The 26,230-nt window shown below is 32.1% G+C and overlaps 1 protein-coding gene across 2 annotated transcripts; it reads left to right on the top strand.

Moving 5' to 3' along the window:
- Nucleotides 1-3,588: 3,588 nt before the first annotated feature.
- Nucleotides 3,589-24,852, top strand: LOC132716064 (leucine-rich repeat-containing protein 72-like). 2 transcript variants are annotated; one of them, XM_060699215.1, is made up of 9 exons: nucleotides 3,589-3,650; nucleotides 12,938-13,011; nucleotides 13,229-13,298; nucleotides 14,441-14,636; nucleotides 15,230-15,319; nucleotides 15,750-15,896; nucleotides 17,090-17,128; nucleotides 20,739-20,775; nucleotides 22,178-24,852. In XM_060699215.1, exons 1-9 carry the CDS (start codon nucleotides 3,633-3,635, stop codon nucleotides 22,341-22,343), a joined length of 837 nt encoding a protein of 278 aa, XP_060555198.1. In that variant the 5' UTR covers nucleotides 3,589-3,632; the 3' UTR covers nucleotides 22,344-24,852. The 2 variants fall into 2 exon arrangements, with proteins under 2 accessions (XP_060555198.1, XP_060555199.1); XM_060699216.1 differs by lacking the exon at nucleotides 17,090-17,128.
- Nucleotides 24,853-26,230: the final 1,378 nt, after the last annotated feature.

Here is a 26,230-nt window from a genome sequence, read left to right as displayed (position 1 = left end):
GTCAAGGTCACTATCACCTTAAAACTGAAAACAGTTTCCGGAGCATAACTTAAGTTCCATTTGACCCATAGTGTTCAAACTTCGTAGGATGATTGTCCATGTTGGGTAGAAGACCCCTATTGATTTTGTGGTCAAAGGTCACTATCACCTTAAAACTGAAAACAGTTTCCGGAGCATAACTTAAGTTCCATTTGGCCCACAGTGTTTAAACTTCATACATCCATTAAAAAAAAATAATTTTAGCATAAAGGTCAAGGTCATAAAAAGGTCAAGGTCAAGTTGAATTAATCAAATTGGAGGTCAAAAAGCTTGTAATGACAATAACTCCTACATGTTTCATCATAATTGGTAAAGTGGTTTTGGTGAAGAAGCTTACACAGACAGTCAGACAACTGGATGGACATTTACATGTGTGCTGAATGCTCAGATACAATGTTAGGTTATAATATTCTGTCTTAGAGGGCCTTTTATCACTCACCTGAATTTAACAAAAATCTGTGATGTCAGTTATAAAATTAATGTTTAACCTCAATTTGTACAGTTAACTCTATTGAAACTTGATGGTTACTAATAAGGCATTCACAAGGAAATAAAATCACATCAAGTTTAGTTTATTGTAAAAACATTTCTCCCTCTGTCCCTCTGTTTTAAAACTGTTTTATTTGTTAAACTGTTTAAATGTTTATCTGACAGTTAGCTAATCTGACAGTTGACTACATAATGTTGCCATGACAAACCTACCAACAGCTCAACATGGCATACGGTACCATGTGTTCATATGACGTTTGGTGATATACTGTCAGCCAAATCTATCATGAAAGAATATATATCTCTTACAAAAAAATACAGGGATTTTTTTTGGCTAATTTTATAGCCGTTATTGGGTCATATTCCCAATTGAAAATAGTATATTATTTTCCCAATCCACAGGAAAAAAATCCCAATTGAAAGTTACAAAATAAAAATATTGAATAAAAATTCTAAAATGTTTGAAATAAGGGCTTCTTCACTGTAATAGTGAATAATAGTGTAATTGGTGCTTAAATGTTTGAAGATGCCATCCTATACAGTGATTGTTTGCATTCATTTAAACATTGCAAAATTTCAGTCATGCATTTTTTCCCCAAATTTTAACAAAACACCGCTGAAATTCCCAATTCCATGGATATGGGTCATGTTCCCAAACTCCTGGAAAAAATCCCTGAAATATTTTCACATCGAAATACACACATGTCGAAAGAAAAAATATAAATGAAATAAAATTGTGCTTGCTGCAGTCTGTATTGCAATTATGATAGCTTACAAACAGTTAATTAATTCACGTCATGTCAAAGTTTATAAACGGGTACGCTGAAGACCTTAAGCTAATGTGTAATGTGATTTGTTTAAGAAAATACAACAAAATTTATTACCTATCCTATTCAATGACTCGGCTCTTGTCTTCGGAAATTCCACTCGAGGTATGCCTCGATTTGGGAATCAAGTATCTCTCCCCAAGACTTAGTTAATGCGGCCAATAAAATCGGTCTAACGGAATCGCAATAATTTCCAAATTATCGAAACATTTTTTCATCACTAAAATATATTATAATGTGAAAATTTGTACAATCAATTTCCGAAAATGCAAAACGAAAGTAGATCACGTGAAAACCCTTGCCGTCTAAAAATAGTAACAAGGTTTAAAATACTTACGGTCTTGTAAATAGTTCGTGAAGAGTAACTTTGACTATCCCCACCTTCAAGGCAATATTTTATATTTTATCAAATCCAGTCGATGTTCAATTTTGTGAACGATTGTTTTTTATACAATTTATCAAGTAGAATAGTGTACATGGAATGTCAGACGTTTCACTCCCAAGACGTTTCACTATTGAGACGTTTCACTCCCAAGACGGTTCACACCTAGACGTTTCACTCTCATTTTGTCAATTGTATGGACGTTTCACTCCCAATTTTTAAGAGATGTTTACTAGGAAAGTTAACAAATTTTAATTTCTTTAATTAATATCAAACAGTGTAAAAAGGAAATTCAATTTAATGTTTCATTTTGTTGATTTCAATGGTATTGTTTATACAAATTATTAAAGATTACTCATTTAATTATGGGTTTTGAGTTGATAAGAGGTGTAAGTGAAAAACAAATTTCTGAAATTAATCACCTTTTATTATAAGTGTAACAACATGAGAAAAATTCTATTTACAGTAAATTAAAAAAAAAGATAAGAATAATATAGAAAGAACAATAAAGACATATTATAAAGTATCAATTTAAATATTGAAATCAATACCAGTAAAGTATCTAATATTATTCAAAACAAAAAAAAATATCAATATAATAAATAATATCATATAATGAATTATTTTCATTTAATGAATATAATGGTTTATTTTTTGTAAGTCTTCCCAAAAATGAAATGCGAAACATGTGTATAAAATAAATTTAACTTTTTTTAAAAATTATTTTTTTCCTTCAACAATTTATTAAGCAGTAGCCATTAAACAAACTTAAAGTAATTGTGGTGTTATCTCATCGCCCTAATTAAGTTGTATATAAACACTGAGACCATCAAACAACAGTTTGACACCACTATTAAATCCAGTTGTATAAACACTGCACTTAAAGCATCAACAGTTTACTAATCAGTGGTTTTATTGGACCATTTAAATTTTTTTTTTGACAACAGCCAATTTAAAAACACAGAAACTTAAGTTTTTGTTTTATATAATTTATGAATTTTAGTCACTAAAAATGATTATACATGACAAATATATGAAAAAGTCTGAATGCTTCTAATTTAATTAAAGATATTTCTGATTTCAATGGCCATTAAATTTTTTGGCATACATCACAAAAGCACTATACCAGCATTAAATAATTTAACAATATTTTATCCCATGTTTAATTTAAAATTAACCAAAAAAAACAACACATTACTCAAATTTAGTTGTTTAAATTAAATTTGCCTATTGAGACCATGTTTACAAAAGCTCAACTAGTTAGTTATATTAAAGTGTTATTTTAATCAAAAATATTTTTCTTTAAGTGAAATAATGTAATAATTGCACATATGGATCAAAGAATAGAAAAACACCTTATTTTCAAAAAAAACAATAAAAAAGAATAAAATAACTGAAATGATATAACTTTTAAAAGTACCGAGTTTTAAGTCATTGACAAAAAAGTGAAAATCCCCCTTTTTATTTATTTGTATTAAATTTAAGGTCTATTTTAGTTCAATTCAATATTTTAGGTCTATTTTAGTATATCACAAGTATCACAATAATTTTGGTATAAAAAGGGAGTGAAACGTCTTCAAGACGTTTCACTCCCATTTGGGAGTGAAACGTCTTGGTGTGAACCGTCTTGGTGTGAACCGTCTCAATAGTGAAACGTCTGTCTACCGTGTACATGGTTGAAAATAACAAAGTACGAATCGACAACAATAATTCCAGTCGTTTAAATAGTACTGATATATTTAATTAAATCCTTGATACAAGAGAAAATACAAATATAAGGTTAAACTTTATAAACTATGTGTCATTTTAAATGATTTTTCATTATTTCTCAATTTTGACTAATTCGAAAACAAACATGAGGTGACTCTGAATGATTTATTGTAGCAACAACAAAGATGGCGGCCTCCGAAAAGGCTAGTGTCACTTAAGATATTTAAGCATTATTTCTACTTTAAACGACACCATTTGAAAGTTTTTAACAAGTTTAATACAATTTTAACAATTGTTTCTTCACATCTGTGTTTAATTAGCTGATTGCCAGTTACAACTTAATATGAAAAAGGCAAAGCCTCAAAGCGAGCTCGATGTACTCTGGGACATAAGTTATGTCCCAGATGTACTTTTAACGTGAAATAGTATTTTGTGTGTATTTGCGTTTATTTATACTCGCCACCGGTTGCCCATATGGGCGAGCCCTCCAGAAGAGTATTAGTCATTTTATTTTTCGGAGGATAGTGCAATTACAGATACAGAAAGATGCCCCAATTCCAGAAGCTTCTCCTGGTTCTTTAGCGTGCCAAGTGTTTAAGCACCCATACACGGGACCTCGATTTAAAGTCTCATCCGAAAGACTGATTAGTAATTTTAGTTGGCCAGCCCGGGAATCGAACCCACAATGTCGAGATTACAAGTCTCGCGCTCTAACCGATTGAGCTATGCGGGCTGGCAGGAAATAGTATGAAATAATCGCTCATTTTTATTTCAAATGCAGTGACGAGTGCGTGTGACGTAACACGTACTGTGTGTTAAATATGGCTCCGCCCCTGTCGTTAAATGACAACGAGTTTTGAAAACGTTGATAAAACTTCGTTTATTTTATTTCACTCTATAATTTTCAAGCGAAATAAAGATTAATATGAAATTAGGCACAGCCTATGAACGGGGAAGTCGTTAAAAAAATCCTTTCATTCTTTCCGTTTTAAAGGTGTCATTCGGTATTACATGCACCGCTTCCGTTTTCACTCGGAACACTCGACGTTTATTATTTATCCGAAAAGTTGAGATTTGTTCCGTTATCGGAATACCACGCCTTTTATCATTTAGTTACATTGTAAATGGCAGCGCCCGAGTAGAACTGACACTGAAAATTTCATTGATAGGTATAGAATTCTATATATTTTTGAAATGTTTTTTATATGATTTTCTTTTAAATATACACGTGTAGTCTATAGCCGGGCAAGCCAAAGCCCGGACCCGCTTCGCGGGCCCGGTCTTTGACTTCCCCGTATTAAAATTGAATAAGATCTAAATGTAAAACTTAAAACGTTTGCGACATTAAAATAGCGTACTTGATTTGTTTGTTTTGCACGTGCTGTTTGGCGCTACATTGTGACGTCATGTAAACAATACTTTAAACGTCTGTACAGCGTTAACGACTGAATAAAAGATATTGGTGTTCGGATTCATTTTCTTAGTTATACTAATTTCTTTCATTCTAGATAGTTTTCACAACAAAATTCGACAAAAAATTGTTTATAATTATCAGATTTTTCAAACAAAATGGCGCCTTCAATTTTCATTTTTTATACTCGGCTTCCGTTATTCTGGTTCTCTGTCCAATTATGGTTCCCATAGACGTGCGCGGGTGACCAGTCTACACATCCGTTTTCAGTCAGAATTCCTCAGTTTTTATCGTTATCTTTAAATTCGAAAGGTTGCGATGTGTCCAATTCGGTACTTTGGACGAAAGTTTTCAAAACCATCACTTAGCAGGTACTCGCGTTACCGTAAAGCTCGCTTTGCGAGCAGGCCCTTCGGGACAGCTCGTCGAGCTCGCTATAACCTGTCATAGTGTGTGATGTATCATAAAAAAGAAAAAGATTCAGATTGATTGCTGATTCTGACCCCATTACACCTAGAGAGAACCTTCTTACATGTTGACATGCCCTATGTTAACAGATTGATTGTTAATTCTAACCCCATTACACTTAGAGCCTTCTTACTTGCTGACATGCCCTATGTCAAATGGTTTGCGACTGAGTTATAAGTTATATGCTGGTTTCATTCGGAGTGACAGCAAGAGCAAGGCCAGTATACTGAACCAGCAGTTCAGCTCTGTCTTCACCCGAGAACCCACAGAGAACTTACCTGACAAGGGATCAAGTAGCCACCCCAGCATGCCATCTATTACAGTTAGGGAACCAGGAGTACGGAAATTACTCCAAAATCTTAACTGCCATAAAGCTGCAGGCCCTGATGAGATTCCGACCCGGTTCCTCCATTTAGCTGCTGATGAACTGGCACCAATACTTACCCGCCTTTTCCAGTTTTCCCTAGACTCTTCTGAAGTACCTCAGGACTGGAGAGATGCAAATGTAGTACCCATCTACAAAAAGGGAGATACACACATCCTGGCCAATTATAGGTCCGTCTCACTTACATGGATCACCTGCAAGATCCTGGAACACATTGTCCACAGTAATATAATGTCACACTTTGACACCAACCATATACTGAGAGGCAACCAGCATGGTTTCAGGAAACGTCGCTCATGCGAAACTCAACTTTTAACAACAGTTGACACCATCGCCAAGTATCTTTCAGCGGGTAACCAAGTAGACGCCATTCTACTCGACTTCCAGAAGGCGTTCGACAAAGTTCCTCATTCCAGACTCCTCTACATAAGCTAGATTTCTATGGTGTGAGAGGTCCCTTTAACCAGTGGATCAAATCCTTCCTGAGTAACCGCAAGCAACAGGTAGTCCTTGAAGGCACCAAGTCTGACCAAGATGATGTTATATCTAGCGTTCCCCAGGGAACTGTACTAGGTCCACTTTTATTTCTGGCCTACATAAATGACATGCCTGACTGCACATCATCTGACATCCGACTCTTTGCGGACGACAGCCTCATGTACTGGGTCATCAAGAGTACAAATGACAAGGCAAGGCTGCAGCAGGATCTTGAAGCACTGGAACAATGGGAACGAACCTGGCTTATGCGCTTCAATGCTTCCAAGTGCTATGTACTACACATATCATCAAACAAAAAGATAGATCACCAACACCAGTATATACTTCATGGCCAAGTCCTGCAATCAGTGGACCACAGCAAATACCTTGGTGTAACTGTCTCCAACAACCTCTCATGGGACAAGCACATACAGAATGTAGCTGCCAAAGGAAACAGAACACTGGGATTTGTGAGGAGAAACTACCCGGGTGTAAAAAGTCCATGCTTTTCCAGGGATTTCCATGGAAAATAAGAGGCTGGAGTATTGGAACAAAATTTTCCAGCCTTTTCCAGCCTGAAGCTGAGAATAAATGGGCTGGAAAAACAGGGAACATTTTCCATGCTGCATGGAATATTTTCCATGTTTTCCATGGAAAAGCATGGACTTTATTCCATGCTTTTCCATGTACATGGAGTATTGGAACAAAAGTATGGATTTTTTTCCAGGGTATTCCATGTGACTGCCAACCATAGAGGCTGGACTTTTTACCATGGTAAATAGTCCAGCCTTGATGGAATAACATGGAAAAAAATCCAGCCTAATTCCAGCATCCCTGAATGTTTTTAAAATTTAAAATTCTCTGACGGAATTCAGCACAGGAATATTTGGGGTGGAATTTTTATTAGTTTAACATGATCACATATTTCTTTCACAAAATTTAATACATATCCTTTAGTCCAAATACAGAATAGAACATCCTACATTCACTTTAGCACAAACAGTTTTTTTCTAGCTGCAGGTTTGGTAGCTAGGTTCTGGTTGTCTTATAAATTTTAGCAATTATTTTGCTCTTAATCTGTCAATGAGAAACTGTTTTAATCTTAAATTTTTTTCAAGTGTTTCTGATTATTTAAATTACTATTTCTTTTATTGATGTCCATTTTCAGTCCTCTGCCTGTGTTTCCTAGAACTTCTTGTGGTTGTGCTCACCTTTAAAGATAAAATTCATAATAAATTTATCACAGATGTGGTAATGACTTATGTTTTATTGCATATAAATATTATGCAGTTATATTTTGTATCTTTTAATAACATCAAATCTAATGTTTCAAATGTATTAACTATTAAATATTAACTATGCTTATGCATATTCAAAAATACTAAAGCAATGCAGTATATCTTATTTCAAAGTGCACAAGTGTTTAACCCTTTCCCCCATGAGCATATCGTGAAAAATGGCCATTTTAACTGAAAAGCCTCCTCTTACAAGTTCAAACTGCTATGAAACTATGAAAAATGCTTCAATACTAATCAAACTTGGCACAAATGTTGACTGGACCATTGCCTTTGTAACGACATGCTCAGTCTTAAATTTCCTGTTACCATGGCAACGAGGGGACATCTCAAAATTGCCAAAAATCACTATTTTGCCTCGATTTTTTCCATCAAAATTTATTTCAAAGTGCTGCAACTTCTCAATGGATTGAGATAGAGTCAAAGGCTTTTCAGCGTTGGTTACACGTTACATTATGATCAACCTGGGGTCATTTTAAGCCTCTCAAAAGTCCAAAATTTTCTTGGCGATGAGGGGGACTCCGCCCCCTTCAAACCCCCCAAACAGAAGGGGGCACATCCCCCTTCTGGCAACCCCCTGATGTATTATTTGGATGGGGGACGGCGCCGAAAAAATGGTCACTTTTTTTAACAACATTTCTCAAACGAAAAACAGTGTTTTGGGTCTAAATAGGACATTTTTTCACTGTTTGAGGCCTCAAAAGGGGGGGGGGGGCAAAAAGCCGTCGAAACACGCTTATATAAGGGAAAAGGTTAAGAATTTCTCTGTACATGTATAAGAATTTATTAAGTAAATATGTGTGACAATATTTATCACCCAGTATGTATTTTTTCAAGAAAAGACATGGAATAAAAAAGTACACGTATTGAGATTTAAAAATATACCTTTTCAGGATTAATACTGCACATCATTATTAAACACTGTTGGTAATTCTCACAGTCACCACTTACGTCCCAGCCTGCAAGTTATGTAATTGTATAATGTAAAATGTAATTTTAGATTGTTCCATTGAAAACACAACACATACATGTAAATATAACAAATGATTATGATGACCCTGTTCAGCTGTACAAAACTACTGATTGTACCATTTAGTCCTATTTAATCAAATTGATTTAATTTGTTTTATTTGTAGGAAATGAAAAAGATCTACTAACAATTGTCATTTTAACAATATACATTATAAAGAAATCATTGAATAATTTATATTTTACATACTATACATGTATAGATTAAAAACAATTATCAGAAAAAACAAATGCATGAAGTTGAAAATATAAAAACAACCTTGATCTTGTGTTACAAATGTTGATAGTTTGATATATAACCTGTTTCTGCATTAATGTAACTTAAGGTTTATAAATACCTGATTCTGTTCTATATCTCTTTGTCCCAGGTGATTCTAATTGTTATCATACCAATACAAGTACTTAAACACTTTAAAGTCTTAAACAAAACAATATCTCCAAAACTGCTAAAATATCAAGTACATCCTCTGTAATTTGCACTCTTTCTGACCCAGATATCTTAGAATTCAAAATTTACAACAGTTACTGGACAGGTCTATCATTATGTAAAGCAGGGTTAATCTGCTCATCATTTTAACTTTTATTCTTTGAGCGTAAAAGAAAATATCAAATAGCTTATAGATATATAGATTTTAAAGATCATTACAAATTTTTGTACAAAAAAGATTGCAATGTCCTTCTAGACACATTCTTCATATGAAATTTATAATGTTATCTCTCCCCAAAATAATCACATGGAACAGCCTGATCTGAAATGACCAGTGGAGTAAATTAGTCATGCACAGATGGTTAGAAAATGCTGGTCAATGAGTTTTATCAGAGCTCTGATCTGTGTAGCGTAAAATCTCAGTGGATGTAGTATTTATTTTCCTAAATACATTGTATTGGTCAATTTAATATAGAATATTATATGAGATTCTTTCATGCACTGTTATTGTTTTGTTTATTTATTTATTGTTATCCAAAAACATGAATTCTTACAATTTAAAAATGGCAAGCAATACAATCCCATCTTGATTATTATAGTGTCTGAATGATTTAATCACAGACTTTAATTAATTTATAGTTAAACTTAAAGCCTGTAATTAAATGGATATTATTTCATTGTACATAACTTCATGTAGATTTATTTAAATAATAATATGTATTTTGAACAATCAATTCATTAATTTTATGTCTTTAGCATATATAAAGACATTTTTTTCTGAGATACCTTTTTCAACTACATAAAAGTATAAAGTGTCAAATTTCAAATCATTTACAGTAACTTGCATTAAAATAAATGATGATTGTATATTTTCTTCGTAAATTTACAATATTGTGCTGAATATATAAAGTAAGATTTCTTGTAATTTTTACAAGTTTTTTCCAGCATACTTAGAGAAAGTTTAACACATTTCCAGCATCAAAAAAATCTAAGTTCCACTTTCCATGCTACATGGAAGTAAAGTCCATGGTTTTCCAGGCTTTTACCACAAATGTCCAGCCAATTTCCAGCCTATTCCAGCAATGCTGGAAATGGCTGGACAAAAAAAGTCCACATAGCATGGAAAAAATACCAATTTTCCATGAATTTCCATGAAATTCCATGCTTTTCCATAGTTTTCCAGCGTTTACCAGCCTCTCTTCCAGGCTTACCCTGGAAAATCTACACCCGGGTTAAAGGATTGTACACCACAACTGAAAGCAGCAAGTTACTGCACTTTTGTACGCCCAGGTCTTGAATATGCAGCAACGGTTTGGGATCCTCATCTTCAGACACACATAGATGCACTTGAGCCGATCCAGAAAAGGGCAGCCAGGTTTGTCAAAAATGACTATAAATCCAGCACACCTGGATGTATGACAGAAATGCTGAGGAGCCTGGATTGGAACACCCTCCAACAGAGAAGGAAGGAAGCAAGGTTAGGCATGCTCTACCGCATTCAACATGACCTAGTAGACATCCCCAAGGACAAGTACCTACCACTTAGTAACCAATCCAAGAAGAACACCAGTGACAGTAGAACACGTATACGTTTCTACCAAGAACGCACCACTGGCAGGATGTATACAAATACCTTCTTCCCCAGGACAATTGTTGACTGGAATGGCCTGGCATCAACAGTCACCGCCGCGGAAACGTTGGATGCTTTCCGCGCGCGCCTGCCGGCCTCCATCTAAATTCACTTCACAACGTCTCTGTAAATAAATTTTTTATCAGTTTTTACAACTTTTATCGCTGAGCGGAAGAGTGTTCCATCTCACCATGTACATAGTTCCGCAGAGCCTCATTACGTTCCTTTTGGATCCCGGCTCTTATACTGGAAGAAGAAGAAGAAGAAGTTAATGCCAAGTCCAATTTATCAGACACAACAGTTTGTGAACCCACGAAAATAACACTACCATGAAAATACCCATCGTATGGATAGTTTATGATGGTCAAACCCAGACGTCCTTGCTTTGCCAAGAAGCAAAAATATCTCAAAGCAACGTCATTTGTAGGAGTAGGTTAATCCCAGGTTAAATAGACTAGACTACAAATCCCAACAGTACTGGTATAGTACTCCCCGTGGGTACCATGTCCTTGCCATCTCCGGTGTAATCAGAAAATGACAGTTAAATGTGTTTCTTTACACACTGAACGCCACCAATACACTGAAAGTGGAATTGCTGCTTTTTGTGTCGCCTCTACGGAGTAGTGGCGACATATAGGGATCACTTCTCCGTCGTCTGTCTGTCCGTCTGTCTGTCTGTCCATCTGTCCGTCACAAAACTTGTCCGGACTACCCCTCATAAACTACTGGTGCAATTTCTACCAAGTCTAGTTGTGCATATTGTCAGCATTTTCCGGTTCAATGATTTTTGTCAGAGTTATGGCCCTTTAATAATTTTTAATTTTAAAGTTTGTCCGGACTACTTCTCTTATACCACTAATGCAATTTCAATGAAACTTTACAGGATTGATCTGTAGCTCAAGGCATTGCGCATATTGCACGGGTTTTCCGGTTGAATGATTTTTGGCCGAGTTATGGCCCTTTGAAAAAAAAGGTGTTTTTTTCTGTGTGTTGCCACGTGCACATACACAAAAGCTTGTCCGGACTACTCCTCATAAACTACTGGTGCAATTTCATCCAAACTTTACAGGAATGATCAGTACCAAGTCTAGTTGTGCATATTGTCAGCATTTTCCGGTTCAATGAATTTTGTCAGAGTTATGGCCCTTTAATAATTTTTATTTTTAAAGTTTGTCCGGACTAGTTCTCTTATACCACTTATGCAATTTCAATGAAACTTTACAGGATTGATCTGTAGCTCAAGTCCTTGCACATATTGCACGGGTTTTCCTGTTGAATGATTTTTGGCCGAGTTATGGCCCTTTGATAAAAAGGTGTTTTTTTTCTGTGTGTTGCCAGATAAGCAAAAGCTTGTCCGGACTACTCCTCATAAGCTACTGGTGCAATTTTATCCAAGCTTTACATGAATGATCAGTACCAAGTCTAGTTGTGCACTGTCCGTCTGTCTGTGCGTCTGTCGGTCTGTCACAAAATTTGTCCCAACATGAAATTGGCCATTATGAGGCGACACATGTGATTACTGATCGCTCTTGTTTAATTTAAATAGAAATTGTTAGAAATATTTTCATTAATTCAAATAAATTTCTGTCATTGATAGGAAAATCCAAAGCTGCCCATGTTTGTTGAAAATACTTCTTTATTTTACCCCATATTAACCAGTTAAACAGATAATTTCATATTCTGACAAGTGAAGGTTGTCTGCTGAAACTCTAGTGACGTCATATTCTGTTGAAAAAAATTCTACTGAAGCCAAACAGGGCCATCAAGTTACGAACCATGGTATCATAGTGCTCTCCATTTAAACTCCCATTCAAAACATGGCTGACTGACCATAGGTGTTTAAAATTTAAATCATTGAGTTTTTCTATGAATGACCTGTTTATTTTAAAGTCAAGATATGACAGCTAAACATAGTTTAATAAAATAGTAAATACAAGTTCTTTTATTTGTACAATTTGCTAGAAATAATAAGAACAAAGGTACCATAGTGGACCATCCTACTGCAGGAACAGCCTATCCCATCATTGGTTCCCAACATTTTACCATTTCAATATGATTTTTAACTGTATTGAGCCAGTGATTTGTTTTTGCATATTTTACAGCCTTATATAGGCTGTTTCCCAAAGTCAAAAGACTGTTGTTCCCCCCTAAAATAGAGTCATGAGTATTCCCCTTGAATAGAAAAAAGTTCTGTAACTGCAGCAAAAGAATTAAAGTACCAAATAATCATCCCTAAAACTTGAAAATTTGATTGAAAGTATGGTAATGTGAGTTTAACTGTTGGTATGAGACAGACTAGTACATGTTGGTTAACAAAACTGCTAGAAGCAAATTACTGTAATGAAAAATGATAATGTATTTATTTCAGGTATTAGAGGCCCATCTAAAAGAAAGAGGCATTAAAAAGGACAAAGATGTTGAAGAACTCTACCTAGCAAAACAGTATGTGTGACAGTATCTTATATACCACAATAAATATATCTTAAATGAACTTGTCTATGTTAACTTAAAATTTTCATTTTGCGCAAGCATTAACTATATTTAAATACATAAGTTTAAACTTGGGTTACTTAACAAATTATTTTGTTACAAATACAAATATTGGCTTGGCTTTAATAAGTTCCATTTCTGGACATCATTTTAAAGGATTTATTTTCAGAAACCTATCAGAATGTGTGGAGCTAACAAGATTCAAGTACCTGAGAAGTCTGTGGCTGAACAAGAACCGGGTATTTATAATTACCTTTTATATAAAACTAAGTTGAAAAAAAATAAGTTGAACCTTTAGGGGCTAATGTTGAGCAATAAGAAATAATTGTAGATGTGCTCATAGCAGGCTTTATTTAAGCCTCATCATACAGTGTTCAAAGTGTGTTCAAAGAAAGATCATCCTGGATGTGATGTTTATATATCAAAACCCATGCAATACTCATTTGGAACACATAATACTCATGTGCATGAGAACACATATTACTCATGATAAGTTACTAAGAACACATACACTACTCCATTTAAGTTATTGAGAACACATAATACTCATGATAAGTTATTGGGAACACATAATACTCATGATAAGTTATGGAGCACAAATAATACTTATAGTTTGCTACTTGGAATACATCATTCATGGTAAACCACTGGGAATATTAGATACTCATGGTAAGCTGCTTGGAACACATAGTACTTATAGTTAGCTTTTGAGAATATATACAACTCATAGTATTGTTATTGGGAACATATGATTTTCATGTTAGGCTACTTTTACTTATGATTAGCTGCTGGGCCTATATATTTAATCATGAAACATAATAGACAATTACATGATGGGGACACATTTTACTCATGGTAAGCTATTGGGAACACAATACATGTAGTAAGCTGCTTGGAATGCAGACAACTCATGGTAAGCTTTTTGGAACACATAATACTGGGACAGTTAGTTACTATGAACATTATAATACTTGTGGTAAGATACTGGGAACATATATTACTCACAATAAGTTATAAAGAACACATACTACTCATTGTAAGTTACAGAGAACACATACTGGTCATGGTGAGTTATAGAGAACACACACTAGTCGTGGTTAGTTATGGAGAACCCATACTATTCATGGTAAGTTATTGAGAACACACACTATTCATTGTAAGTTATTGAGAACACATACTATTCAAGGTAAGTTATTGAGAACACACACTACTTATTTTTAATTATTAGAAACACTTACTACTCATGGTAAGCTATTTGATGGAACACTACATATTGATAACCATAGTTGTGACAGAGCAACTTCAAATATATATGTATGTATATAAATGAATAAAGATAAATAATTAGATTATTTACAATCTTTATTACCTAAATTTTCAGCTGCGAGACATATCTTGTTTAGACAACAATTTCCAGCTAGCAGAGCTGTATCTACAGAACAATCAGTTAACTGATATAGCGGGCGTGTTACAACACCTGACAAGTCTTAAAGTGCTTATGTTACATAATAACCAGCTTACAAAACTCGATAAAGTCGTGAAAGAGTTCAACAAGATGCAGTGCCTTAAAATACTTAGTAAGTGAGAATTAGACAAATAAGAAGCTACATTCTTCATATAATTTTTACAATTTTGTATTCCCTATAGCAAAGCCTCTTTTAGCTATGTGCCATCAAAAGACTAAGTTTTAGCAAAAAATGTGCCATAAAAAGACTATGTTTTAGCTGTGTGCCAAAGCAACATCAGGGAGCAATGTCTTTGGTGTAACTAACATTTATAGTCCTTTTAGATTCTTTCCTATTGCCAATAGCTGCTCCAATGACCAAAAGTCAAATATATATAAGTTGTAAAAGTATTTCTTCCATAAATAATATGTGAAAGCTGCTTTCCCATTCTGTTTAATACAGATTTTAAAAGCTTATCTTGTTACTCAGGTTCCAGCATTAGTTTTCATATTTCATTCTATTTTGTGCTATTTCATTTTGTACATTGCAGATTTGTTAAATAACCCTTTTTGCTTATGCAGAAACCTTTATAAGTTGTTTTTGTTTCTATAACTTGCCATTTTATCTTGTTACTTCCATAATTGTTTAACAATCCTGTTTGCTGAGGAGCTTACATATGCCAAAATCTCATTCTGTTACTTGCCATTTTATCTTGTTACTTCCAGATTTGTTTAACAATCCTGTTGCTCAGGAGCCAGACTACAGACTGTATGTGATTCATTCTGTCCCATCAGTTGAATTACTTGACAGACAAGGTGAGTTTTGTGTGTGCAGTATCTGTAAATCAATTAATTAATTATACCTTAGTAAACCTTTGAATGATTGGAACTAAAACAAAACAAACAAAAAACACACACTTTGGCCACCAATGTAGTCTAATTCATTCATTAAGTCAAAGGTCATGGTTCCTTAACTGGGCCCTGCTTTGGGGAGGCATTTGTCATTTCCAATGACAGTTCTTAGTTGTATTTTGATATTAAAATCCCGTTACACTTGGATTTAACTGTTCCAAATTCAAAGCTTGACAAGTTCATTACACAAATTCAGCTGATTATGGTATACGTTTTCACCAACTTATTATATAAATTATAAATGCTTAAACTAAAGTTAAAATAAAATTTGGCACCATAGTTACAATCTAGACAAACATTTGGTTGATATGTTATGATATTTCTAACATTGCAGAGGTGCTAAAGAGTGAGAAAGAGGCAGGGAAGAAAATATATGAACAGGAACAGGAGAAAATCAGAGAGACTGTTGCATTTGGACGCAGATCTGAGGGGCCACCTAATCTTTACTACCCAGGGAAAGATCAGCCTCTCACAAAATTTGGTATGATTTCTTTGCTCCCATTTGTTCAAGAAAAAAAAAAGTTGAAGCTAATTTTCCATGATGAAATTTATTACATATATTTTTTATTATATTCAGGGAAAACTTTGCATACCTTTGTGTGAAATTTTAGGCCAAGCTTTTTGATGATTGTAATTCAATTGTCTTACATGGTATATGCTGGATGGTGTGGCAATTGGAGTCAACACTTGATCGTATTTGTTATAATATTAGACCAATGCTAGGAGTATAAAGTCACGTTAGACTGTGAATTACGTGCAGTCTGAAAATGCTCTTTCCTGTTGACGGCTTAATTATTATAGCAAAAGCTTCACAAACATATTTCATAAAAAGAGCAAAAGCTAAAAGTATAGTTTGTTACAGAAGAAAAAACTACAAACATATTTCATTACAAGAGCAAGAGCTACAAATATAGTTTATTACAAAAGCAAAACTATAAATATAGTTTATTACATAAGCAAAGCTACAAATATAGTAGAAAATACTTTAGGAAAAGCTGCAAACTTAGTTTACTGTAATAGCAAAAGCTACAAACTTAGTTTATAACAATAGCAAAAGCTACAAACATAGCTTATTACAATAGCAAAAGCTACAAACATTGTTTATTAAAATAGCAAAAGCTCTAAATATAGTTTATTTTACAAAAGCAAAAGCTACAAAATTAGTTTATTACTATAGCAAAAGCTTCATATTTAGTGTATTACAATAGCAAAAGCTACAAATTTAGTTTGGTGAAATAGCAGAAGGTACAAGTTTAGTTTATTACAATAGCAAATGCTTCTAACCTAGTTTATTAAAATAGCAAAAGCTACAACTATAGTTTATAACAATAGCAAAAGCCACAAACCTAGTTTATTACAATAGCAAAGGCTACAAACTTATTTTGGTGAAATAGCAGAAGCTACAAGTTTAGTTTATTACAATAGTAAATGCTTCAAACCTAGTTTTTTAAAATAGCAAAAGCTACAACTATAGTTTATAACAATAGCAAAAGCCACAAACCTAGTTTATTACAATAGCAAAAGCTACAAATATAGTTTTTTTTACAAAAGCAAAAGCTACAAATATAGTTTATTACGAAAGCAAAAGCTGCAAACCTAAGTCATTAAAGAGCATATCTTATAAAGATTGAAAAGGTGTTTTATTATCATTTAATGTATACATATATAATACAGTGCTGGAGTTACCTCGCAGATACATTAAACCAGACAAGAGTGAGTGGTTTTAGTTTCTTTTTGTTTCCCAGAGATTTCTGTTTGTGTGGATTTTTACCTTTATCAATTTGTATTTTATTGTTTTTGTGGTTTATTATTCTAACATTTTGGTGTTGTTTAAAGAAAAATTAGAAAAAAATGCTCTTAAATTCTGTCACTTAGGAAAATATGTTTCAAGAACAGTGGTTTTGAAATTATTGAAAAATCAATTGCTTCCATGTCCAAAATGAAAATATATAATTATTCTAAACTACAAGCTAAATGTAAGTATAGAAGCTGCTTTAAAATACCCAGGTATATTGTTTACTCAGGTCTATTGTTTTTCTGAACATTTAATCAGAAATTTTTTACATTGGTGACTTAACATTTTCATAATGTTCTGCTGCTAAGCTTTTTATTCATCCAATTTGCTAGTTTTTTTTTTGTTTTTGTTTTTTGTTTTTGCATTCTATACTTAGCTTAACTGCAAGCTTTAATTGAAGGATACATTTTCCACTTTTTCCCCCCTATCTCTTTGTATTCTTCCTCAAATAAATACTTTCACATCACTCTAGTATGCTTAAGGTGAAAAATGTGATGAACAACATTTCATTTGGCATGATCCTTCACAACATCATTTCCCATTCAATCTAATAGTTCCATCCTCAAAATAAATCTAACTTTGTTTCTGTTATAATTTGAATTATTTGTTGTTTCTGTATTTGTTTTGTGTGTATTTTATTAAACTACAAAAATGGATTTAATATCATGTTAACACACATGTATATAATTGTGAACTTATAGTTTGCAGATTGAAAATATTGGCAGTTTTTATACTATTTTTTCACAAATTATTGTGAACATAATTGTGAGGAACCTAAATTAACCATTATGTCAGCCTTTATGTCATAGTTTATGTTCTAAAAAACAAAGAAACACAGGTTCCATCTCCAAGAAGCTGCAATTATCTCAGGTGTGACTTATTAGGTTCAATGTCCGGCACAACAAAAAACTGGGTTTAACATTGCGTAAGATTACAAAAAATTATAGCGTTATTTGAGCCAATGTTTTAATTTTATAAAAGACCTATGTTAATGCATTTGTACCATGTTGATGAGCTGGTTAAAATTGTGTCATATTGTGCACATTGCATGGATCCAAGCAAATAATCATTGTTTGAATGTGTATAGAGTACATAATTAAGGTTGCCATTGCATTGGTCGTCCTTTTCTTTTCTCTTGCAAATTCACCACATATGTATAATTTGAATTCCACTTGTCTTATGGTAATAGATAGGGCTTAACCATTTTTTTGGGGGAAATTTCAAAATATTTAATGGGACTGAATAGCAAACAGTGCAGACCATAAATAATCAGGCAGCACAGATGTGCAAGCTGGTCTTGGTCTGCACTGATCACATGGATAGAATCTTATGCTGCCAACAAGTTATATAAAAGTTTATTAACCGACCCATTAATTAAGCTATGACACATCTTAATATTCTATGTAATTGTCATCAGATACCTTTTCAAAAAGTCATTTTAAATATATTTATGTATTAGCTTGATTATGATGAAAGCTTAAAACTTGTAAATGGATCACTTTCGAGTCTGCTATCTGTAATTAACCAGTACTGGTGTCATAGTATAAGTGAAGAAATTGGGTTGTGACCTCAGTAAGGCTTGAACCCATGATCCCTGGGTTGAGAGGCAGACACTCAACATTCATCGATAAATAAAAGACTTGTAGTTCCGTTTTTTATTTTCCTTTTTTCTTATCTTATATGATATTTGATTAAATTAGTACATGTATGTTTATAGATTAAATATATAAACATAAATTTTTTATCACATGCAATTTAGTGTTAAGATGTACATAAGCATTTTCAAAATAGATGCCATTTTTATCTTTTTTTGTTTATTTTTTTTATATCTTATTAATTTTTTTTTTTTCTTATTTTCAAAGTTTAGACTTATATAGATTCAAGATAATTTATTAATTTAGTTTGGTCGTTGAAATGTCTTATGGAAGCCAACTTATTAGGTAGCCGACTTTAAGTTTAATGTTTCTGAATTTTGTACCAGTTTAATGTAACATCAAAAAAATGGACTTTTGTTCGAGTCAATACAGTTAATGTTATTTTATATGGTAAGTTGTTGTGAAGCATTTCATTTTGAAACAAACAAATAATATAATTTGCACCTAAGGATTACTAATTTGATTTTAATGAATAAGATGATTTGCAAAGGATTTTTTTGTCATATCGGGTTAAGAAACGTATGGTTATATCTGTAACATGGTAGATAAACTGTTACGTGTAAGATAATTTGTATCATGTATGGTAATCTGTTACATTTTTGGTAATCATTAATCTGATACATGTTAGATAATAACTTACATGTTAGATAATCTTATACATATTACATAATATGCTACTTGTAAGATAATCTGTGACATATAAGGTAATCTGTCATATGTTATGTAATCAGTCATATGTTAGGTAATCTGTCACATGTTAGGTAATCTGTCATATGTTAGGTAATCCGTCACATGTTAGGTAATCTGTCACATGTTAGGTAATCTGTCATATGTTTAAGGTAATCTGTTACATGTTAGGTAATCTGTTACATGTTAGGTAATCTGTTACATTTAAGGTAATCTGTTACATGTTAGGTAATCTGTTACATGTTAGGTAATCTGTTACATTTAAGGTAATCTGTTACATTTAAGGTAATCTGTTACATGTTAGGTAATCTGTTACATTTAAGGTAATCTGTTACATGTTAGGTAATCTGTTACATGTTAGGTAATCTGTTACATTTAAGGTAATCTGTTACATGTTAGGTAATCTGTTACATGTTAGGTAATCTGTTACATTTATGTTAATTAATCTGTCACATATAAGGTAATCAGTCACATGTTAGGTAATCTGCTACACATAAGGTAATCAGTCACATGTTAGGTAATATGGTACAAGTTTGATAACCTGTCCTTAATATATAATGTAAGATAATCAGTTACAATTGTAAGATAAACTTTGTTACATGATATTAAATTTGTTTCATGTTAGATAATCTGTTACATGTCAGATATGTTACAATACATATTAGAATTAATATATTACATATTAGATAATATGTTACATGTTTGATGTTACATGTTAGATTATCTGTTCCATGTTATAAAGTCTTGAGTTTTACATGTTATAAAATCTGTTTTATGTGTGTTAGATAAACCAATAAAAATAGTTAATCTGTTACATATAATATGATCTGTTACATGTTAGATCATCTGTGACATTTAAAATAATCTGTACAATAATCCGTTTCAGGTTAGGTAATGTGTAACATGTTAGATTATCTGGTCCATGTTGGATAATGGTTAATTGTTGTAATTACGTTAGATAATAGTACTTCAAAAAGGGCCAATAATCTTTTTTTTTTAAATTTGTTAAGAAGATAAACTACCCAAATTGATACTCATTTTCTTTGTTAGAAGAGTTCTTTTGTTTATTAAAAAATGCTATAGATTAACAAACAAAAAAATACAACAAAAAAGACATCTTTTATATTATATAAATTGATAGATTACTTATTGGCTATTTTACATTCATATTTTTGTAATATTTCAGATACAAGAGATCTTGGGAACAGTTTCTTAAGAGATAGGTTAGTACCCTGTTAAATAATTATAACTTTAGCATTAAGTGTAAGCTTTGACTGGCCAAGTGCATGGTTAATGGTGCTAACTTGAAATCTCTAGACCCTTCCTGCAACGGGTTTGATCCTAATGTCAGAGGTTTCCCCTGTGAGGACTAAGCAATGCTGCACACCAAAAGTCTTCCTTCATCATAAAAGCTGGAAATTTAGTTGTCATAATTATATTGTTCTAAAAGTCTCTCAGTGTGCCTTTTAATAACAGAATTCTGAATTGAATATAATCCTCTAGGTAACAGCAAAGATCCTCTATATTATGCAGGGGTCAGGCTTTTGTCTGTTCCAAAAAGAATGAACAAATTTTTAATATTTTTGTGATAATGTCTTCTTCATTTTAAATTGTTAAAATTGTTTAGCAGTAGATGGAAAATAAATCAAGATTCCTGGCCTGTGACTAAGATGTGCACTTTTATGAAGCTCATGAGTCTGTTATTTGTCCTTATACAACTAGCGGGTTTGAATCTTGCCAAAAATGTTTTGATTAGTTTAAAGCAAACATACTACCAAAGTAGCTTATAGGAGATTAATGGTTCTAAAGGATGTGCCAGTGCAGAATTATGCACAGGTTGGGGCAGGCTTTCCAAATCAATTAACTATAAACATAATTTATATTGTTCAAATCTTATTTCTTGAAATATGTCATTACCAATTGAAGCCTTAAGCTAAAAGCTACATTTGTATTGCAGCTGAAAATACATGTATATCATATATGGTGTATCATATTTCGATACAATGTATATCATATCACAATAATTATATCAAATCAATGATTCATGGTATATCATATCACAATATATCTTATCACGGTGTATCATATCACATAATATTATATCACGATATTGTATCACAATATCTTGGGTTGTATCGCAATCATTATTGTGACAAAATGAATACAGTTTTTAATGTTTAAGTCTTTCTAAGGTAATATCTACTATAAAGTAGGTAATATCTGCTAATAAGTATACCATAGCTCTGATTTTTTTTAAAATGTATAATTATGTGTTCATTCTATATTGCACAATTATTGTGAATTAAGTTCTTGACTAGAACAAACTTTTAATCTCAGAATGAGAATGTTTACATCGTTCCTCTGGTTTCAAATATTTCAAAAAGTGATAAACAATTAGTAATTACAAATTTCTGAATTTTACAATACTATTCAAAGAGACAATTTTATGCGTGTAATGTACATGTATTGCTATAATAATGTCAATACCTCGATCAGAATCGTATCACAATACTGTATAATGAGGGTGATAATCATGATTCATACATAGATTTATCAATAATTTCCAATTATTTCTTCTAAAAGTCCATACCTGATATTATATTCTATTTCACTTTTATTTTACAGCCCTTTATATATGAGCTCTGATGATGCGTGTAATGCTCGAAGGTTGAAGAAATCTGTCACCTTGTACACAACGTTTGATTGGTCGAAAGTGCCGCGGATTGAGGAACGACGCCAAACAGATACCGTGTTTGATTCTCCAGAAATTATTACTCATGTTTATAGATAACTTGATTATTTTTTATTCTCTTTCCATGTTTTTACCATTTGTTTTCATTATGTTATTTTTGTTATAGTTTTTTTTTCCTAACACGATTATGGAAATGTGTATTAACAGGATTATGGAAACAACATCATATGGAAATAAACAAGACATTGAAGAAACATGATATCTTCCTGTATGATAAACTGAGATGACTATAATTGTTATCAAGTATTATATTTTGGAAAAAGAAATATGTCAAAGTTTTTTTACAAGACATTATCTCCAATTCTTTATCAAACAAAGAAGAAATATTTTCAGACAAGAAAATGTGAGCATTTTGTTTACATATTTCACTGCCAGTTGAAAAGTTTGAACACAAATGTGATTCCATGTATTCCACAATTTAATAGAAAACCAAAGTGTGTTGAAATAATTTATGTACAAACAAAATATTAAAAACTTACACTATTTTTAATCATTAGGCTTTTTCAGAATTAAGATTGTTTAAGAAATTGGAAAAATATTTATTGAACACAATATTGGAATAAAAAATTATCCTTACTTAAGATACAACTGAATTACTAGCTAATCATTGGCAAAAGTAATGGCTTACATTTAAGTTTCATAAATCTATAACCAAAAAAAAAAAAAAAAATGAAGAACAAAAAAATTCATGTACATTAAAAATACAAATAATTTTGTATTATTTTTATTATGTATTTTTATTTTTATATAACAACACTTACTAAATGTTTATTTTATTTATAATTGTAATTATACAAGATTTAATGTTATTTTTGTATATTCTGAGCCTGTGTAAATTTGAATTTGAACTTTTACTAAAAGTGCTCTGAGTTTACAAAATATATGGAGAGAGCCAAAAAGCAAATTTTAGAAAATCACACCAGTGCCTTAGTTTTATAATACATGTTCCTATTAATGCTGTTATTGTAGTTACAATCAATATATCTTTTATCAGAAAAAAATGTGTTGTATTATATCATTAACTTTGTTAAATGTTTAAACAATCAGTATTTTTTAAACCATAGCATGCTGACTGAATGAAATAGATATGTTCTTTTAAAGCTGCATGCCTCTAGATGAACAAAAATATTTAAACAAAAAAATCAAATTTGAGAAAAAATGTTTTAACATTTTAAGAAAAGTAAAAAGATGCAAGATTCAAGTAATAATTTACATGTTATGTGCAATTAATAGCTGATTTTGCAGTATTTATCACCATATTTCTACTGCATGACCAACACAGTAAAGGCTATTTTTGCATTATATTTAACCTCTTTTAAGTAATTGATTTGTATTGTAAGTGTTGTTTGCAATGTGAAAAATCCTTTCTTTGTTCACTTGACATTATTTTACTTTTAAATAAAGGAGTAAGAGAAATTGCTAAACATTTTGATAATTAAGTTCTGTAAACAGTAAATACCGTAAACTAGGCTATTCACTTAATTTATACAAATTAGCAACATTTTACTCATGAAAACAATTTTTGAATTGTCATCAAAACAAAAACAAATCTAGAGGTATGCTGCTTTAAGAAATTATGGTTATTATAAGTTTGTTTTAGAGTTTCTACATGTTGACATGCTCTGTTTTCAAAAAAGCATTTGAGCCGCGTCATAACAAAACCAATATAATGGGTTTGCGACCAGCATGGATCCAGACCAGCCTGCGCATCCGCCCAGTCTGATCAGGATCCATGCTGTTCGCTTACCAACTCTATTACAAGTAGAGAAACTGATAGTGAACAGCATGGATCCTGATCAGACAGCGTGGATGTGCAGGCTGGTCTGGATCCATGCTGGTCGCAAACCCATTATGTTGGTTTTGTCATGACACGGCTAAATTTTATCCTTATTACTATTGTTTCTATCTTTAAGATGTTAAATCTTAGTTGTTGTTTTTCCTTTAAGTGCAGAATTTATTAAGTATTTTTGTTATTCTTGTTTACCTCAAACACCCTGTCCTTTCAGTGATATGGATGTGTTTAACTTTTGTTTTTGATATTTTAAAGTATTATAATTAAACAAGAATTGTTTTACCTAATTCTCCTGCCTTGAAACAGTATGTATTTATTGACATATATCGTATAATTTAAAGTTGACAGGTTATATGACCTAATATAAATGGTTGTAAACTTATATAACCAAGCTATTTGTTGGTTATATAGCAAACACTTGTTTATAAAACAGCTATATAACCTGTAAGAAGTATTTTAAAAGAATGATATTCTGCACTGTTGCTTTCTTTGATTAAAATAGAAATTATTCTATTAAATTTTACTAACAATGTATTATGAATAATATCAAATGATGATTGTCCAATGAAAATGGACGTTACAAACATGCATGCAGTATTATGATATTTTATATAAAAACCTGATAAGCGTACAGTATTAGCTATATATTTTGTGATCCTTGCTTTGCATAACCAATCTTTGAGTTATTTAATATTTGAACTGTGATACCCTTACATATTTATTGACATCACATAAAAATAAACTATTGTTTCTTTATGCGAATGTGTTTTTTACTGTTTTGTACAACTACATTCTGACCTTTAAAAGCTTCAAACATACCTAGCCTTTTCCATCAAAAATATTTTGGTGGGACATCAAGTCCCTGTTTTGTACATGTATATATACATGTATAACCAAATTTTGCTGAGGCTATATTTAGCAGGAGTGGTTGAAACGTATATGGTTATTGATTTATCCCAACTCTGACCTTTAATTTGAATAATACAATACATTTACCACAAACATTGGCATGTGTTCTTTTGTTAAAAACAGTTTGTGGTGAAATTGTTATCATAATGCAATAATCTGATAATTTGATTAAGACAGGTAAGGGTCATATAGGGATCTATTCATTATCAATATCACAATTAAATAATTAACGGAGTTATAGCCCCTTACACTGTTAACATATACTGGTTAAGAAAAGATCTGCAAATGTTTGAATTTAATAGTAGCATGTGTTATTACGAATTGGTATTGTTCTGTATATTCCTGTGTTTGGTCCGGGATATAAAGAGATATGTCCCAGCTTTGGTATACAAGTTTCAATGTTGTACAGAGTTATGGCCCCTGAGTCATTTATTGCAATGATCATCGTCTGCTGCTTACGTATACATGCATGTACACTCGTTCTAATATAGAAGTTTTAAAACCCCATGCTACAACCACTTACGTGTATTAAACTTTTTAAGAGGTACCTTCAATATAGAGCTACTTATATTTGTACAACATATTCAACTATGCTTATATCCTTATAAAGTAAAAAAAATCTTATATTTTTCGACATTTATCTCTTTAATATCATAATTTTGTCCTTTTCAAGACCCGGTTCACCATTCGGAACACTTTACCAATAGTACGTCATCCTGATCCGAAGTTTGACGGAAAGAGCCGAAAAGTTGCAGTTGCTTGTTGCATGGGTTTTGCGTTTTTGTTTAGTTCTACCAGTGGCAGATATGCAATGGATCAGTAGCACTTTTTCACACACAAAAAAAAATATAACGTCAATTTAACTAAATTAGTTAACCAGTTAATTAGCCACCAGTTTTCATACCAATAGTGCACATACAGATCAGTTTTATATTATAGTTTATGTTTTACAATTATGTTTATGTCAAGTGTACCGTCATTTTATTAACACGATCTGTTCTATAAATAAACCACTCATTATATTATCATGACGCGTTAAAATCAATATTGATTTGTAAATTATAACAGAATTTATAGTTTGTTTCAAATCATGCTACATAATACAGCCTTTAAATAATTAAATACATGCAGAACAGGTATATTACATATAATAATCATGCGTACATTCTATTTTTGGTACATTATAAAAGTTAAAACTTGAGACAAATTTTTCGTTCGAGGTAAA

This window comes from Ruditapes philippinarum, unplaced genomic scaffold, assembly GCF_026571515.1.
Source record: "Ruditapes philippinarum isolate M1 unplaced genomic scaffold, ASM2657151v2 ctg11591_1_1_1_1, whole genome shotgun sequence".
NCBI classification, from domain to species: domain Eukaryota; kingdom Metazoa; phylum Mollusca; class Bivalvia; order Venerida; family Veneridae; genus Ruditapes; species Ruditapes philippinarum.
The sequence above is the reverse complement of the archived record's forward strand: the minus strand, read 5'-3'. Positions and strand labels throughout refer to the sequence as shown.

Excerpts from the sequence above, each read along its gene's own strand:
- LOC132716064 (XM_060699215.1), top strand. Across the intron at positions 13,012-13,228 it reads GAACTCTACCTAGCAAAACA|AAACCTATCAGAATGTGTGG; the intron begins GTATGTGTGACA and ends ATTTATTTTCAG. Across the intron at positions 14,637-15,229 it reads GCAGTGCCTTAAAATACTTA|ATTTGTTTAACAATCCTGTT; the intron begins GTAAGTGAGAAT and ends TGTTACTTCCAG.